We start from the raw sequence: 17048 nt of genomic DNA on the forward strand, positions 1-17048 counted from the left end.
GGTACTACAAGAACCATAATGCATCATTTCATTCTCGGTCAGGAAGAAACATGGCTGCTCACTGTTCAACGACGGTATTTTTATTTACGTTTCGTTTGTTTTCTGCTTTACGACAAACAGAAGAAGAAATGGCTTATTTTGGTAGGGATGCTGTGTAAAAGTTCAATAATAAAAACTGTTAGAGTTTCATTAAGGCGACGTTGTTTTCCCAGTCGTTGTGACACAGTTCCCGACTGTGTGATTTTTTTTTTCTTTTCAATTTTCGCTGAGCTGTCAGCTGCTCGTTGGTGTCGGTGCTTTGCTAGCGTGCTGAGCTACCCAAACGACTGCAAATTTCATCCGGTACTAGTCGCAATGTTTAGTCCCGTAAAGTCTTCTTACTTCAGAGTCAGTCCGGCCATTGTCAACAGAGAACTCGGCAAAACCAAGATGAGATAGCAAGAGGGCACGTCGGAGTGCTAACACACGCTTTACTGCAAGGCTGAACCCCAGCATAAGCGAGACACAACGGAATAATAACCACACAAACCCCCTAACGCAGCATGTTTGGGAATCTATTTGAGGAGGAGGAAGAGGATGGCTTCTCTTCGACTTCCTCCAAGGGAAGAGTTTCAAAGATGGGAGATGAGCCACCTCCACGTCGAGGAAGAAGCAATCTGTGCGGCATCAAAAACCAGGGAGGGACCTGCTATCTGAACTCTCTGCTCCAGACCCTGCTCTTCACCCCCGAGTTCAGAGGTGAGGACAAGTGATCCTCCCTCCAGTACAGCTCATAATAATAAGGGGACAATTTAACATAGTTTGTTTAACATATTTGTTTTGTGGTGTGTGTTTGCAGAGGAGCTGTTCAGTTTGGTGCCAGACGAATTAGGATCCCTGGAAGACAAAGACAAACCAGAGGCTAAAGTATGTGTATGCATGGTTAATGTAGGTGCAGTCTCCATGGGTCTTTTTTTTTTTTTTTTTTTTTTTTTTTTTTTTTTTTTTAAAGTTAATGAGGTTTGCTCTCCTTCTCCTCAGGTCAGAGTGATCCCATTGGAGCTTCAGAGGCTCTTTGCCCATCTGTTGCTAGTGGACCAGCAGAGTGCTTCCACTTCTGGCCTTACTGACAGCTTTGGCTGGAACAGCAGTGAGGTATGTGCACTTTATTTGCTTCATGGAGGTGGAGGAGATGTTGGTTGATGCACCAGGACAATGAGTCATCAAAACATATAAACTGACAAAAGAATGCTTTGGCACAGTTTTTTTTTCTTTGATCCAAAATTCTTCTTCAGTGTCTCTACAGTTACAGGAAGTGGGCTGTTTTTCATACTTATTACTTGGTACAGTCAGTAAAGACATGATAACTACAGGGAGTGCAGAATTATTAGGCAAGTTGTATTTCTGAGGAATAATTTTATTATTGAACAACAACCATGTTCTCAATGAACCCAAAAAACTCATTAATATCAAAGCTGAATGTTTTTGGAAGTAGTTTTTAGTTTTAGCTATTTTAGGGGGATATCTGTGTGTGCAGGTGACTATTACTGTGCATAATTATTAGGCAACTTAACAAAAAACAAATATATACCCATTTCAATTATTTTTGTTTTACCAGTGAAACCAATATAACATCTCCACATTCAAAAACAAAACAAAAACAAATCAGCGACCAATATAGCCACCTTTCTTTGCAAGGACACTCAAAAGCCTGCCATCCATGGATTCTGTCAGTGTTTTGATCTGTTCACCATCAACATTGCGTGCAGCGGCAGCCACAGCCTCCCAGACACTGTTCAGAGAGGTGTACTGTTTTCCCTCCTTGTAAATCTCACATTTGATGATGGACCACAGGTTCTCAATGGGGTTGAGCTCAGGTGAACAAGGTGGCCATGTCATTAGTTTTTCTTCTTTTATACCCTTTCTTGCCAGCCACGCTGTGGAGTACTTGGACGCGTGTGATGGAGCATTGTCCTGCATGAAAATCATGTTTTTCTTGAAGGATGCAGACTTCTTCCTGTACCACTGCTTGAAGAAGGTGTCTTCCAGAAACTGGCAGTAGGACTGGGAGTTGAGCTTGACTCCATCCTCAACCCGAAAAGGCCCCACAAGCTCTTCTTTGATGATACCAGCCAAAACCAGTACTCCACCTCCACCTTGCTGGCGTCTGAGTCGGACTGGAGCTCTCTGCCCTTTACCAATCCAGCCACGGGCCCATCCATCTGGCCCATCAAGACTCACTCTCATTTCATCAGTCCATAAAACCTTAGAAAAACCAGTCTTGAGATATTTCTTGGCCCAGTCTTGACGTTTCAGCTTGTGTGTCTTGTTCAGTGGTGGTCGTCTTTCAGCCTTTCTTACCTTGGCCATGTCTCTGAGTATTGCACACCTTGTGCTTTTGGGCACTCCAGTGATGTTGCAGCTCTGAAATATGGCCAAACTGGTGGCAAGTGGCATCTTGGCAGAGATGCACATCACCTAATATGCTTAATTGGTAGTAGGCTTTCGAGCCTATACAGCTTGGAGTAAGACAACATGCATGAAGAGGATGATGTGGACAAAATACTCATTTGCCTAATAATTCTGGACTCCCTGTAGCTGTGGGTTATTAGTTTAGTCAGGTAGTGTCTGTCCATAATTACACAATCCACATTTACGTAGCTCATGGCACATAGTTACCTCTTTGTTTACATAAATCCTACCTGGAACCACCACGAGTACATGGAACAGGGAAACTTAACAAGGAACCAAAGGCCTGTTTGAGAATATAACGAAAGTTTCCGGGCATCACCCATGCAAACAATAAAAGTAGTTATGTGATCTCAAAAGGATCTTCTAATCAGCTAAAAACATCTGTTATAGTGTTGTTTATTTACTACCTAATTGTTAGGAATTAGGAATATTTCTAGCAACTCGTTGAATCAGTGGAGTGAAGAATTAAGGCAGTTCTTAAGGCAAAACTAGGTCCAACCTGGTACTAAAAACATGTACCTAATAAAGTGGTATATATTTACTGGAAGGGAAGCCGTGGATCTTAATTGAATGCAGATTTTACTTAACCCTAACCCTGTCTGTAGTTGCTGGGCAGCTAGCTGTCTGACATCAGTCTGATAGGAAATACTTACTGAAGTTAAACTCCAGAATCAATTGCAAATTTAAGGATAATCTTACATCAATATTTCATAATTGGACAATATAAACACCACCATTTGCCTCCATAGAAATACTCAGATTTAATACATAGAAAACTCAGTCTGTGCTGTAGCTTCGCTGTCCTCAGATTCAACTTTGCCTCTTGTTTTTCCACTTTTGTGGACCTACCAATCTAATTCTGTGTACATGTGACAGTTAACAGAAACTAGATTTTAGACACACTAACTTTTATCAGCCCAAGACTGGAATTCCATTTTGTCTGGAGCCTGTTCAGCTGCCTACAAGCAAAATTAATACAATAAGAAAGAACAGAAAGAAACAGAATTTGCCACAGGGCATGCAAACCACACGTTCAAGTGAAAACTGTACATTCTGTGATATGTTTAAACTTGAAGCAGTGCTCTAAAACCTTTGAAATATGACGTGCTGGAGAGATCATTCGCGTATTCGGGTAAAAATGTTGGAACAAATAAGTTGCTGTGTGTTATTTACTGATTTAAAATAAAGAGTGACTTGCTATCGTCCTTACTTACTACAGTTTTAGTGCAGTTTAAAATATACTGTATATTTTGAAGTCTTAAAGATTTAAATGTACCTGTAGGGTCCAACAGACATATAAATTAACATTATTATTCTTTTATTGTCACTGATGTTTTGGTATTTTTTTCAATTTACAAACCATAATGCAGAAATAATTTAGAAATGATGTCATCCATAGTTTTTACATAGAAACTTGTGATATTAGTGTTTACAGCACTGGTCACTGTCTGCAGCAGAGTAGCATTACAGCTGAGGACGCTGCAGAGACAAGCAACGTATTTATGTTGTGTTGAAAACGACATGAAACAGATTGCCTTAAAACTTAATGAGCAAGCATCCCATTGTTTTTCTTTTCATTTCTCAGCATCATCTCACAAAAACCCAGGGTTACTTGTGCCACATTATATTGAAAAAAATAAATTAGCATCAACAATAATACAAGTAAATGTAATAAATATATAAGGCAGGGGGCAGAAATGTAAACACTGAATCTGCTAAGAGTTTTTACTAAGGCTGGATTGAATCTTATTTATTTATTTATAGGTAGTATTGGATCTGTGGCACATTTTTTTTGTTTGTTCCTAAATTGATTCTTTTTCTGTTGTCACGTTGTTGTTGTTTTTTTAAGGGAACAAATCAGCATGATGTGCAGGAGCTGAACAGGATTTTGTTCAGTGCATTGGAGCACTCTCTTGTGGGCACCAGTGGCAGTACATTTATTCACCGTCTCTACCATGGAACCATTGTCAACAGTATCGTCTGCAAGGAGTGTGGAAATGTCAGCCAGAGACAGGTGTGTGTGCAAACCCAAACTCGTGACATTACAGAACACGATGCAATAAAATGCGTCTTAAATGCAAAGAGAACAATAATCAATGAACCTAATTTGTTTGTCTTCTTCAGGAGGACTTCCTGGACCTGACAGTGTGTGTTTGTGGTCTGCCTAGTCTGGAAGACGCTTTGTGGAACATGTTTGTGGCAGAAGAGCTGTTTGAGGGCAATAACCTATACCGCTGTGCACAGTGTGACAGACTGGTCACTGCTGCCAAGGTCAGTGCCAATTTTCAGACAGCGTAAATACAGCAGTGAAGAATACAATGCAGTAAACATTTGTACTTTTTTACCATGCTCGACATTACAATGATTTCTTCCACTTTATTTACATTAACAATATGTAATTTGTTCTTTCTCACCATTCTTGTTATCCAGTCTGCTAAACTAAGGAAACTCCCTCCATTCATGACTATGTCTTTACTGAGATTCAGCTTTGACTTTGCTAAATGCGAGCGATACAAGGAAACAGGACGTTACAGCTTCCCCCTCACCATCAACCTACGACCCTTTTGTGAACAGGTACTTGGGAAATTTAAAATTTAGCTTATGAAACACACTTTGCTGCATTAAAATGGCTTTTACTGTTATATTTCCCCCCTCCCACAGGCTGATGGAGATGACTCTGATTACTCCTATGAGCTCTTCTCTGTCATCATCCATAAGGGTGGCTGCTATGGTGGCCACTACCATGTTTACATCAAGGATGTGGATAAACTTGGTCGATGGGAGCCACCGGTGAGAAAAAGAGATGAGCCAAAAGAAAGTACACCCTCTGTTAATTCAAAGGTTTTTACATATCAGAACATGATCAAAATGATCTGGTCCTTAACAAGTCTGCGGTAACAACCTCAGATGAACAGCAACACATGATATATTATTAATGTGTCATTATTTATTTAACAGCAAGTAAGCCAAAATGCATACTAAGTACACCCCATGATTCAGTGGCTTGTAGAACAACATTTAGAAGCAATTGACTTTATCAGTCTCTCACATCATTGTGGAGGAATTTTGGCCCACTCATGTTGGCAGTCATTATGGCACAGCTCTCTTGAAATCCTATCACAACATTTCAGTCAGGTTGAGGTCTGTATTTTGACAGGGTCATTGCAACACTTTGATTTCTTTCTTTTGTTCAAATGCATTTTTGCAAACCTAACCTGTGTTGTTCTTTTTAGAATCAAGCGTCTTTTTCTTGGCAACCCTTCCAAAACAAGCTGTACTTGCTCAGTCTTTTTTTAAATTCTACTGGGATGAGCTTAAGCATTTAGCACACTAACTGAGGTCTTTAGAGTCTGAGATGTAACTCTTGGGTTTTCTGCAGTTTCTCTGAGCATTGCAGGGTCTGACCCTGAGGTAAGTTTGCTGGGGTGTCCATTCCTGGGAAGGCAGCTGTTTTGAATGTTTTCCACTCGAGAATAATCTTTCTCACTGTAGAATTATGGGTTTCAGATTGTCTGGAAATTGTTTAGGCACCAATTGTCAAAACTTCTGCTTTTATAGAGGTGGTTACATTTCTGTAATCATTTAATCAGGTGCATTTGATTATGAGGACCTTGCTGCTACTTACCCTCTTAATAATGACACCGATAACATGTCACATGTTATTATTCATCTCAGGTTGCCTAATTTTAAGATCTGGAGATCAGGGTGTACTTTCTTTTTCCACTGACAGTATACTAACCGCCCGTACTTGGAATAATATTTTAGAATATGATACACATTGATTTTCTTTGTGTACTATTATCAGCAAATTAAGAAAAGCTTCTCATTGTCAGGAGGAAGACTGCAAACCTAAAACTCAAAAGAAAGCTAAAGTGGAGTTTAAGGAAGTGTTGGAGCCAAAACTTCATGAAGATGACCCTTTGTCCATCGTCACCACTATTATTGCCCAGGTACTACATGAAAAATCGTAATTCTCATTTTCATTTTTTGAGTTTTGACCAGCATTGAGATGCTGATGAATAATGAATAAAATGCTGTGTCTTTGCTGTCCACTAGGAGTCATCAAAGAGTGTCCTGCTGGACCAGTTGGGCCAGAAACTCTTGGATAAGATTGGTTCATCATGGAACAAAAAGTTCAGAAAACAGTATGGACCCATTTGCAAGGTATCATTAGTTTCAGGTTTTGACTATGTAACTAAGCTTATGTCATTTTGTGTGCATGCAAATCCTGAATCCTGTTGCAATGCTTGGTCTTTTATAATTTAGTTCCTGCAGTCGCACAATGATGTTTTCATGATGGTGTCCAATGGCACTCGAGTGGCGCTTAAGGCAAACCCACCAAGCCCAGCGACTGAGCTCCCCAGCCCCGCAGAGCTTACCTCAAACTCTGATCCTTCACCAGCTCCAGTCTCGGGAGCTTCTGAGCCACAGCTTTCACTAAACCAGAAGCCAGAACCGGAACCAGAGGTACTAAAGCAACAAGCTTTGTATCAGGAATGCAGGGTTTAAATTACAGTCCAGTCTCAAGTCTTTTGAAGCCTCAAGTTTGTTTTTCTTCAGATTCCTGGTAGACATCTTGTGATTACTTTGATGCCTGTTTTCTCACGGAGCATCCTCCTGTCTGTCAGCAGGGTAGCCACTGGTTTGACCTCAATGACTCAACTGTGACCTCCATCAGGGAGTCGGACATAGAGAAGCAGTTCCAGGGCAAAGAGAGCGCCTACATGCTGTTTTACAGAAAAACACAGCTGCACAGGCCCAGTGAAGGTAATGAATACCATATTTTGCATTTGTAATGGAAAGATTATATCCGCTTAGTTCGACAAGGGAAGGAAATAGGGGAGAGGTGAAGTTAGAGTTCAGAGGGTTCTTGTTAATATAAGGATCAGTTAATTGTTGATTTAATCTAAATGACTAGATACAAGTAGTAATAAAAGTCATAATAAAAAGACTAGCTAATTGTTTTATACTTTCTTTTCCAGCTCTAAACAATCCCCAATATAAAGTTCCTTCTCACCTCATCCAGATGGCTCAGGAGGAGAATATCAGACTACAGCAGATGCGGTATAGAAATGAATAAATTTATACATGATGCTCTCATCAGTTCACCTGAAGCTGTTTAGTATCTGACTCACAATCATGACAGTCCAGCTGTATCTTAAATTTAAAACAAACAACAAATAGAAAAAATGAGAAATCTGAGCTACTTATGCAAGTTATTCATAGGAGTTTCTTTGCTTTTGTTGCAGTGAAGAGTTTGAAGCCACTAATAACACACTGGAGCTGCGTCTGCACCTGGCTCCCTCTTATAGGCTAGAAAATGGAGCTCTGCAACCAGTCAGGAACAAACCAAGCGGCAGCACTGCTCTGAGTTTTGACCGTAGAAAGACTGTGGGAGACCTGCGATTAGCTATCTATCAGGTATTGTACCTCTGAAATCAACAGCTGTTCTATGTTGAGGTCCTGAAGGTGACAATAACAATAAATTGTTTGTTTAGATGCAGGAATTCTGGGAGGGAGATATGGCTCTGACTGTGGCCAAGAGTCTTCCAGCAGGTTTACACCTCTACAGTACACTCACAGGTTAGAACCTTAAATAAAGGCTTAAATAGATAGAAGGTAGTGATTTATTTATTTTGTAACTACACTCTGTTTTCGTTCTGTACAGATGACAGTGTTTCCCTGTACAGTGCAGGCATCTGCACAAACACAGAGCTGTTTGTGTGGAATGGCAGAGAGGTGAGGAGAGGCATGATTCATCACCTGCTTTGTTGGTCGATAACTGGCATCTAAAATGTTTTTATGATCTTTTCAGGTGTGTGGTGCATCTGTCTTGACTGGGGCTGAGTGGGAGCCTGTCCTGCTGACTGTGGTGCGTCCCTTTTTAGGTGATGATGTGGATAAAGAGGTGGAGGAAGATGTGGAGAGTGAGGAGAACAGAAAAGGTTTTGAAAATGGTGGTCCAGGGCTCAAGAGGGAGGCAAGAGGGTTTGCTGGTGGTGTGACTCTTGGGGAGGTGAGGGACTCACTCGGGGAACCTAAAGAAAGCCTGCTGTGCCAAGAACATAAGGGAGGCAAAAAAAGGGAAGAGGAGGCAGGAGAAGGTGGAGGGTCAAGTGGATGGAGAGTTTTCCCCCCTGACGACATGCAGCGGACACTGAAGGAGCTGTCGCTGAAAGATGGAGATGCACTGTTGGTGCTGGAGCCACAGTCATTTGACAGCAGGTAAGTTTCCTATCATGTGCTAAGCATTATGGAGGTTTTCTTTATGTGTTTGTTTTAAAACCTTCTTCCCAACTGTCTTTAGCATCTTCACTCGAAATGGAGATGTTGTCACTGTGACTACACCGTCTGACTGCCGCTGGCTCCAGGTGGAGTTCCGGCCTATTGCGAAAGGAGGTGAAGGGAACAAGGAAGAGGAGAATTTTAAGAAAATCAAGGTTCCAGCCACAGGAAATATGGTCAGTAGTTTGTTTGTGGCTCTCTCTACTTCCTTTATATCTTTTTATTTAAGAGATATCTAAAATTACTTGATTTTTGTTTCCCACAGCTGCTGTCTGAGGTGAAACTGAGGGCCATAGAGGAGCTGCAGTTAGGGGATCAAACCCCAGGCAAGATGCATACTTATGGAAAACTGCAGCACTACACAAGCACATCAATACTTCATATTAAAAGTACAGGGTTTATCAAAAAGAATGCTCAAATTTCAAATAGCCATATTTTTGTTAAAAGTAATGGAGTTAGAAGTTTGCAGGAACCTGTAAAATACATGCCTGAATATAGTTTTAGATACAAAACTTATGTTTACAAGTGCTCAATATGTGCCCGTCCAGAGTCATGGCAAATGTCCATACAATATTCAAACTGGGCACATACTTTTGCGAGCATGTCTGGAGTCATTGCACCTGATGCTGTTATTATCCTATGTAGTGGCACTTTGAAGTCAAATCGAGTCTTTTTGTTACACAGTTAGAAACTTAACACAGGTTTTTATGTTGTTGTTGTTGTTGTTGTGTTTTTTTGTTTTTTTTTTACCTTTTTATATCTTTAATTTACCAGCTATGTAACCAACAGACAAGTTTTGGGATTTTTTTCAAAGCAGGAAAAGCACAGGTGTAATTATTAGCATTAATGTTGGATATATTACATATAGCTGAGTTAGAGCTGCTGGTTTTTTTTTTTTTGGGTTTTTTTTTTTAGTACACAAAACGTAACACATGTTTTTTTCCTCCAAGTTTCTATTCAGGCAGCTACAGAGTGTATTTTTGTGTAAGGTTTTTAAATGTACGCTCCTAAGCTGGCCATTTTTCCTGCTTTACTGACCAGGTGCAGAGTACTGTTTGAGGCAGTCTGACTGCACAGGGAAACTCCTTCCTCCAGGTACTGTGTCATTTGTTACCTCAGGGTAATTTTAATAGTGCAGATCACTTAGAGTTGGAAATCCCCCTCATTTTGCCAAAATATTTAGATTTGCTTTCCTTTACAGTTTTCCCTTATTAAAAAGTTGAAGCGGTACTCCCCCCTGCTTTTAATTTTCTTCTCTTCATGTGCCTTTGAAATCTTAAAACACGTTTATGAATCGCACTTGTGTCGTCCTATTCTCGTTTGCCTGACAGTGTGTGAAGAGTCGAGCGTTCGGGATGCAGGGGTGCGACTCATGACCACACTGACTCTCTGTCCGGGTACTAGCCCCAAGGCATCGCAGGTGTGTCTTTTATTTGAAGTCTTCAATGACGTCTCTTTTACTTGCAGCTGCACTGAACAAAGTTGCAGAACCTTTAATCAAGACCTGCAATTTAAAACGACAAAAACAAATCATGGCACATTTAAAAAGCTTGTTTGAAGTTTAGAAATTTACACTTTGCTTTGCAGCTTTTCTTGCACTTTACTGTGGGTGCAGCTCCCTCTGCTGGCATGGAGATGGACATAATTGTGGAGAAGACTAGCACTGTTAAAGAGGTAAGGAAATAAAACTGCACATCATGCTCATAAATTTTTCTGCACTGAATAAAAATGTGTAATATTTTCTTTGCAGTGTCTAAAAACAATGCTGGACGCAGTTGGACTTGATGGTAAAACACTTTTTTTACTTTGGTTTTCCTAATGTATGTTTGCATTTGCTTTAGCCTCAGCATTTGTGAATTTGGCATTCCTTCTCACAAAGATGATCTCCTTATTTATAAATGTGTTTTTAGGCACATGTTGGCACTTGAGGAGGCTTGATTGGTGTGAAGAGGTCGGAGAGCCACTTATGGATGAGGTAAATAAGTGGAGAACTATTGTAATAAGTCAATACAATACAATACTGCTTACCTTTTGTTAATTGACTAATTCTTATTTGTGATGATGGTGGACAGGAAGTCTCCACGGCCTGTGATGTTTGCAGATAACATTGTGATCTGTAGTGAGGGTAGGGAACTGGTCAGGTGGAGACATGCACTAGATAGAAGAGGAATGGAAGTTAGTAGAAGCAAGATGGAGAATACATGCGTGTGAATGAAAGGGAGACATGTTTAACAGTGAATATGCACATATTTTAAATACTTGAGGTCAACCATCCAAATGCAGGGGGTTGGTGTGACAGAGAAAGATGCTAGAGATAGGTAGAGCACCAAGAAGAAGACAATTTCTTAATTAATTCACTGTTTAAATGTTGCAATTAGTTTAAGTGACAGTAAAATAGTTTCATTATTACTCTGATATCATCTACTCAGTAGAAGTTACCCACATATGTTCCAGTGCACATGACTAATAAATCTTTATGGCCTTTGATTCTCAGGATGCTTCTCTGTCAGAGCTGAAAATCAGCAATGGAGAGACATTAGTTGTCACAGAAGGAAATTTGCCTTCGAAGGTACTTCAGTGTTTTGAATGTAATTGTGGATTAATGATGTGTTATAGCTTTATGTAGTGCTTTAGCATTTTTATGTCTTGTTTTTTCCATCAGGGTTTCCTAAAGATATCTATATGGCTGTACTGGCATCCAAAAAACATGGAAAGAGATTTTAATCACACAGAGAACGGGCCTGCTGACGGGCAGATGCCTGCAGGAACAACACACAATCAGTTACCTCCTTTATGTAATGGAAACGCTGCAGAGCTCAGACGTGTGGGGCAGATAGAGATATCAGATGAGGCCACTCTGGAGGACCTCAAAACTCAGGTGAACTGTTTTGGTTGTGTATGTGCTGACTGTCTCTTATAGTTAGCTATTTTCAGATGAAATACATGCTCACTTTGCTTTTAGGTTTTGACGCTGCCTGCCCTTCAGGAAGTGTGTGTGCCCACCACTGGATTCATGCGTGTTTGGCAGCTGGAGGGACGGAAGCTAGCCCGAATCCTCAGAGGACCGCAAGCCACACTCAGGTCTGAATGCTGTGCTCTCATTCGTACATTAATGGTCAGAGGATTGTTTTTTGTTATTGACAGATGAAGGTCACTGAGTGATTCCTTCTTATTATCCTTTTGGTTTCTCCTTCTTCAGGAAGATGAAGCTGACCAGTGGTGCAGACCTTTGTGTGCAGACACTACTGAAAGAGGAAGATCTTGGGTAAGTATTGTGTTACAGCTCTTTTCTTACAAAACCTAACCCAATGTAATATCTAAATAATTCATTATGAAGTGTGTCTATTGCGCACATTTTTGTTTTTTAGTAACTTTTTAAAATAATTTTCCTTCTTTAACTGTTTCCTATTCACAAGGCCAAAAGACATGCTGCTCTATGTTAAAATGGGAATACCAGGAGAAAGGTCTTACTACCCTTCAGAGGAACTGGTTTGGAATGCGACCCACGATTCCTCGCCTCGCTCTTTACGCACTTGTCTGGCTGCACGCTATGGCCTCTCTCCAGACTCTCTGCTGTTGGCCAAACACCAGCCAGACAAACACATCTGGGAGGAAATCTCCAACTGGGTACGATTAGATGAGGGAAGGTTCTTGAGTAGGAACCTGGTTGGGGGTGATACTGTATATACTTGCACTCTCTTGCATGCACTATTTTGTGCATGAAATTAGATTTGGCCTTCACTAAGTAGTTTGTCTTTAACTCTTAGACCCAACAGGTCTCCAAAAAGAAGAAGAAGAAAAAAACAGAATCACTCCTGGGAACACCGTTCCACCTCAAAGATGGTGACACAATTGGCGTCAAGGTAAATGCCTGTTTAATAAACTCTGTTCTGCTTTGGTTTCAGAGACACTCAGTCTGTTTTCCATACTTTTTTCAGAATCTTTTGATTGACAACAACAGGAACTTTATCACTCTGGAAGACGAGCAGGGCCAGCAGAGGCTCAGAGAGGAGGCTGAGGAACGCAGGAAAGGGTGAGAGCCCTTGGATACATGTAACAGCAGGGAAAATGCTTCTTATTTAATGAGAAATTAATATTAGTGTTTTCACTCAGTCATTTTACAGCAATGATGCAATCCATAAAGACTGTGTCCATTGGTGTTTGTTATGTTTTATGTTATTTGTGACTCTTGCTTACTTTCAGAGGGCAGGCTGCAGGCGCTGGTGAATCACTTAAGAAAGCTGGACAGACCAAATCCAGGAAACCAGAGGTGGCACTCTCAATCAGTGTTGGGGAATTCAGATAGCGTCCTTCTTCCATTTGTATAGATCACAATGAACTGTGATACTACATGCACACACTGTGAGATGCCACATTGCAATTCGGACATCTGACATCAGTCTTGTGCAATTTGTTTTTCGAGTACTGTTTGCATACTGACTTTCTCCACAAATCTCTTAAATCAAACCCTAAACCGCTTCCTACTTCTCAACTTTCTGACGGACAAAGAGAAGGAATTTATTTTTGGCACTTTGATTTGCTGTTTTGTTATAACTGACTTTGATTTGCATCGTTCCTATGCAACATTTCTGTTTTGAATGGATTATCCATATTTGTCTTGATTCCTCCCTCTACAGACTTTCAAAATATGATAAATCAGTCTGCTTTCTGTTTTTTTTTTTTTTTGTTTGTTTGTTTGTTTTTTGGTGTGCGGATCATATTTTATATTCTGACACTCTTGGTTTCTCAAAGGCAAATTGTTGAGTGTTTTGTCCACTCAGGACTGGCAATTATGAACTGACACATGTGCTTACTGGAACTCCTGTTAATTATGAGCCAGTACAGCCAGTACAGGTCAAAATTTATACCCAAGCCACATGCCAGTGATCAATATTCTGGTATTCTTCAATAAATTGTTCTGAGTGACCAGCCAGTGCAGTAGGCAATTGCCTTCAATATGTTCTAATGTTCTTTAATAGGGAACTTGTTGTATAGAAAGTGACTACTTTTTATAACTAACCTGTCACTGTGCAGCACGAGCAAAAATGTTTCTCTGGATCAGCCGCTGTATTGATTTTAGGTTGATAAAGGAGAGGAGAGACAGGCCTTAATGTGGAGAAGCCTTAGTGCTGCTCTGTCCTCCCTACCTCACGCTGCCTCTCTCTCTCTCTACCTCTTCTGCCCTGTCATTTCTTTTTCTGGTTTTCATAGTTTTATTTCGTTTTATTTCCTCCATTGCTGTAAAGTACCATTAAGTATTTAGGCAATAACGCATTGGTAAAAGTTTTGACTCTGTGCCCTTAACACTGAGTGTGACATGATGCATCTAATTAAGTATAATGGGAAAATAAATAATATTTGAAACATTATCCAGACTTTTGTAGGTGAAGATTAAAGTAGGATGATCTTCCTTTTACCTTTTTATTTCACATTCAGATTAGCTGTATAGAGCAGAAACACATACTGCTGAACTGTTCTTCTTGAGTGTGTAGAAGTAAAGACCCATGAAGCGTCTTTGTGGAACATTAATTGTTTTAGTTGCTTGCAATATTTGTGAACTTCAGGGAATTTATAAAATGACTCTTTAGATAAGTTATTTGAAAGAAGCGACAAATAATTACATTGTTGAATGAAATATGATGGGGATTTAATTTTCACACAAAAGATTTTTTTAAGCTGCTTCGTTCATTAATCTGGCCTTGACCGGTGCCAAGATTTTTCAAGTAGAAATGTTTTTGTTCTTTTTTTTAAAAGAAATTATTTGAAGCAGATAATAAAACTGTTCTACAATATACTCAGCAATAGATGGACTTCTTTTTGTATAATGTGGTATCGTTTACTAGTGTTAATGATTACATCTTTGGTGTCATTGATAAGGACTGATCTACTGTATTGTAAGAGTGGACAACTGTTTGTACTCATGTCGGACTGTATTTGCAGAAAGTATTTTATGAACAATAAAGGTATACAATCATAATTACCAGTCATGTTAATGACAAATAACTACTATTACATCAGTAATCTGTTAGTTTAAAACTGATTCTTATGGATTCCTTTTCTAAAAATATTTAGTAAATCTTACATCTGGCGCAAACATTAAAGGGCCACTGAGTATAATTAGGATTTCCTACTAATTAATTAGGATTAACCAGATAATTCTCCATTTTTGAAACATGGTATAAATAATATTTATTAAATCCACTTTGGTTTTTATCCATTATGTCCCAAAATGAGTGACAGACTTGATAAAATTAGCGGGAAAGTGTTTACAGACGTTAAGTCAGAAAGCTGGTTTCCCAAAAACTTCTATAGGACCGAAAGTCTTTTTACAAGCAAATCTATCACCATCTGGTGGCCTTCAGATAGAAGGGCAGGTTTAAGGTACATTGACATTAGCTTCATTTTTCCGATCTGGATGCTACGTCCATGCTTTACACTGTAGGTCTGTGTCCTGCAGAATAGTTCCTATGGATTTATCCAGTGGGATAACAAAGGATAAACCCTAGTGCTTTGAGGATCCTGTGACTTTTACAACAAGTAGCTATTGCAGGGTCATCATCACCACAGGCTGTGGGAGATTATGTCTAATTGTTTTTAAACTAAATTTAGTTATAAACCAAAATCTAAAAAGTTGAGGTATTTAAATACCTGCAGCCTCAGCCGCTAGGCACAAAAAGACAGATATGAACAACAACCAAAGTACTCATTCACAGTTTACTACAAAACCGCTGATGCCGGTCATTTTTCTACATGTTCTCACATTTTACGACATATTTACATAAATAGTGCATATTCTGGACAGAGGAAGCAGACTATAAAGAGGGTTTGTATGATAAAGGAGGATAGGGATGGAGGTAGATGATCTGCTATGACAAAAGGGAGCAGCTGAAATGGGAAATTATTATATTTATATATATTTCAACATCCGAGAGTCCCTGGTTCAAATCTCTTTGTAGTTTATGTAAAAATCCGCTATATTAGCTAAACTACCCGCTGTGACAACCCTGCCGCCCTTCCAAGATTTTTTGAGCGTCCCACCTTTAACACCGAGACAGCGCGTTCCATTTTGACCAATCACAGTCTTCAAGTGTTCGGGAAGATCCAATCAGGATTTCGCGCCACTGCTTACGTAACCACTCTCCGTTATCGTATTCGTAAGAGGGGCGGGCCCGCTTCTGCGGCTCCAGGATTTAATCCACGGAAATAAGAGACACTCTGACAGTGTGACACAGAAGTGGACCAACAACATCTGCAAAAATGGTTGAGGCTTTCTGCGCTACATGGAAACTGGTCGACAGCCAGAACTTTGATGACTACATGAAGGCACTCGGTGAGCAAAAAAACGCCTGTTGTACAGTTACCGTGATTTTTTTTTAAATTTTTTACATTTATTAAATATTTAAACTTTTATTTTAAACTTTTACTTTATTTAAACTTTTTTTTGACAGGCGTTGGCTTTGCCACGAGACAAGTGGGTAATGTCACCAAACCAACTGTAGTGATCAGCCAGGATGGAGACAAGGTGGTGGTGAAAACTCAGAGCACCTTCAGGAACACTGAGCTCTCTGCCAAGCTGGGAGAGGAGTTTGATGAGACCACGCCTGATGACCGGCATGTCAAAGTAAGATATGTAAAACTTGAGGGTGTGATCACTGATGATTTCCTTCTGCTGGTCCGAAATAAAAAATAAAAATAAAAAAAGGTTCTTTTTTTTCTGCTCGTAGTCGACCTTCTCCATGGATGGAGATAAATTTGTGCATGTGCAGAAGTGGGATGGCAAAGAGACCAAGTTTGTCAGAGAAATCAAGGATGGGAAGATGGTGATGGTAAGACCGCCTGTTCTGCTGGGATTACATCAGTTTTTAAGAGGCCTTTGAAAGCATCTTGTTCTGCAGGGAGGCTGGTTTATTTGTAAACCAGCCTCACCTTGTCTTTGCATATATGCAGCAACTTATAACATATGACTGCAACAGACTGAAATACTTGCTGAATAATCAGGTGCTAATGTTAACTGCCAGTCTGTCTAAAACAGATTTTCTTTTTTCTTCTGCCTCCAGACGTTAACCTTTGAAGGAGTCCAGGCTGTCCGCACGTATGAGAAAGCCTAATTTTCAACATCAACTTGAAAGAGCAAATCATTCCAGCTATCAGGAAATGTTGTTTTCCTTATTATTATTCTTATTTTTTAAGTAAAAAAAGTGTTTTGACATTTTGCTGTGATTTGCACTTGTTTGAACATGAGATAAATATTTTGTAAGATCTTTTGTGAAGGCCTCAACAAAAGGGAAAATAAACTTCTGGGCTAAACTTTC

General features: G+C 39.8%; 2 protein-coding genes across 4 annotated transcripts; both read left to right on the top strand.

The window, feature by feature from the left end:
* The first annotated feature begins 47 nt into the window (after positions 1–47).
* Positions 48–14730, top strand: usp40 (ubiquitin specific peptidase 40). Of its 3 annotated transcripts, none has more exons than XM_086274877.1 (31): positions 48–738; positions 839–906; positions 1021–1134; positions 4301–4465; positions 4576–4722; positions 4882–5025; positions 5113–5241; positions 6285–6401; positions 6508–6615; positions 6718–6918; positions 7080–7218; positions 7434–7515; positions 7701–7872; positions 7950–8034; positions 8120–8190; positions 8267–8676; positions 8759–8912; positions 9002–9062; positions 9778–9831; positions 10068–10156; positions 10324–10410; positions 10487–10523; positions 10647–10711; positions 11231–11305; positions 11399–11614; positions 11699–11817; positions 11936–12001; positions 12153–12363; positions 12504–12599; positions 12675–12769; positions 12940–14730. In XM_086274877.1, exons 1-31 carry the CDS (start codon positions 543–545, stop codon positions 13040–13042), a joined length of 3876 nt encoding a protein of 1291 aa, XP_086131003.1. In that variant the 5' UTR covers positions 48–542; the 3' UTR covers positions 13043–14730. The 3 variants fall into 3 exon arrangements, with proteins under 3 accessions (XP_086131003.1, XP_086131005.1, XP_086131004.1); XM_086274879.1 differs by having other exon boundaries at positions 11723–11817; XM_086274878.1 differs by having other exon boundaries at positions 7083–7218.
* Positions 14731–15908: 1178 nt separating this feature from the next.
* fabp7a (fatty acid binding protein 7, brain, a) lies at positions 15909–17048 on the top strand. Its single transcript, XM_086274823.1, has 4 exons — positions 15909–16066; positions 16185–16357; positions 16461–16562; positions 16794–17048. Exons 1-4 carry the CDS (start codon positions 15994–15996, stop codon positions 16842–16844), a joined length of 399 nt encoding a protein of 132 aa, XP_086130949.1. The 5' UTR covers positions 15909–15993; the 3' UTR covers positions 16845–17048.

The sequence above is a fragment of the Aulonocara sp. 'chitande type north' Nkhata Bay genome, linkage group LG19 (assembly GCF_057382095.1).
Source record: "Aulonocara sp. 'chitande type north' Nkhata Bay isolate Kocher_YH1m ecotype deep benthic linkage group LG19, A_spYH_male_GT1.1, whole genome shotgun sequence".
Lineage (NCBI taxonomy): Eukaryota > Metazoa > Chordata > Actinopteri > Cichliformes > Cichlidae > Aulonocara > Aulonocara sp. 'chitande type north' Nkhata Bay.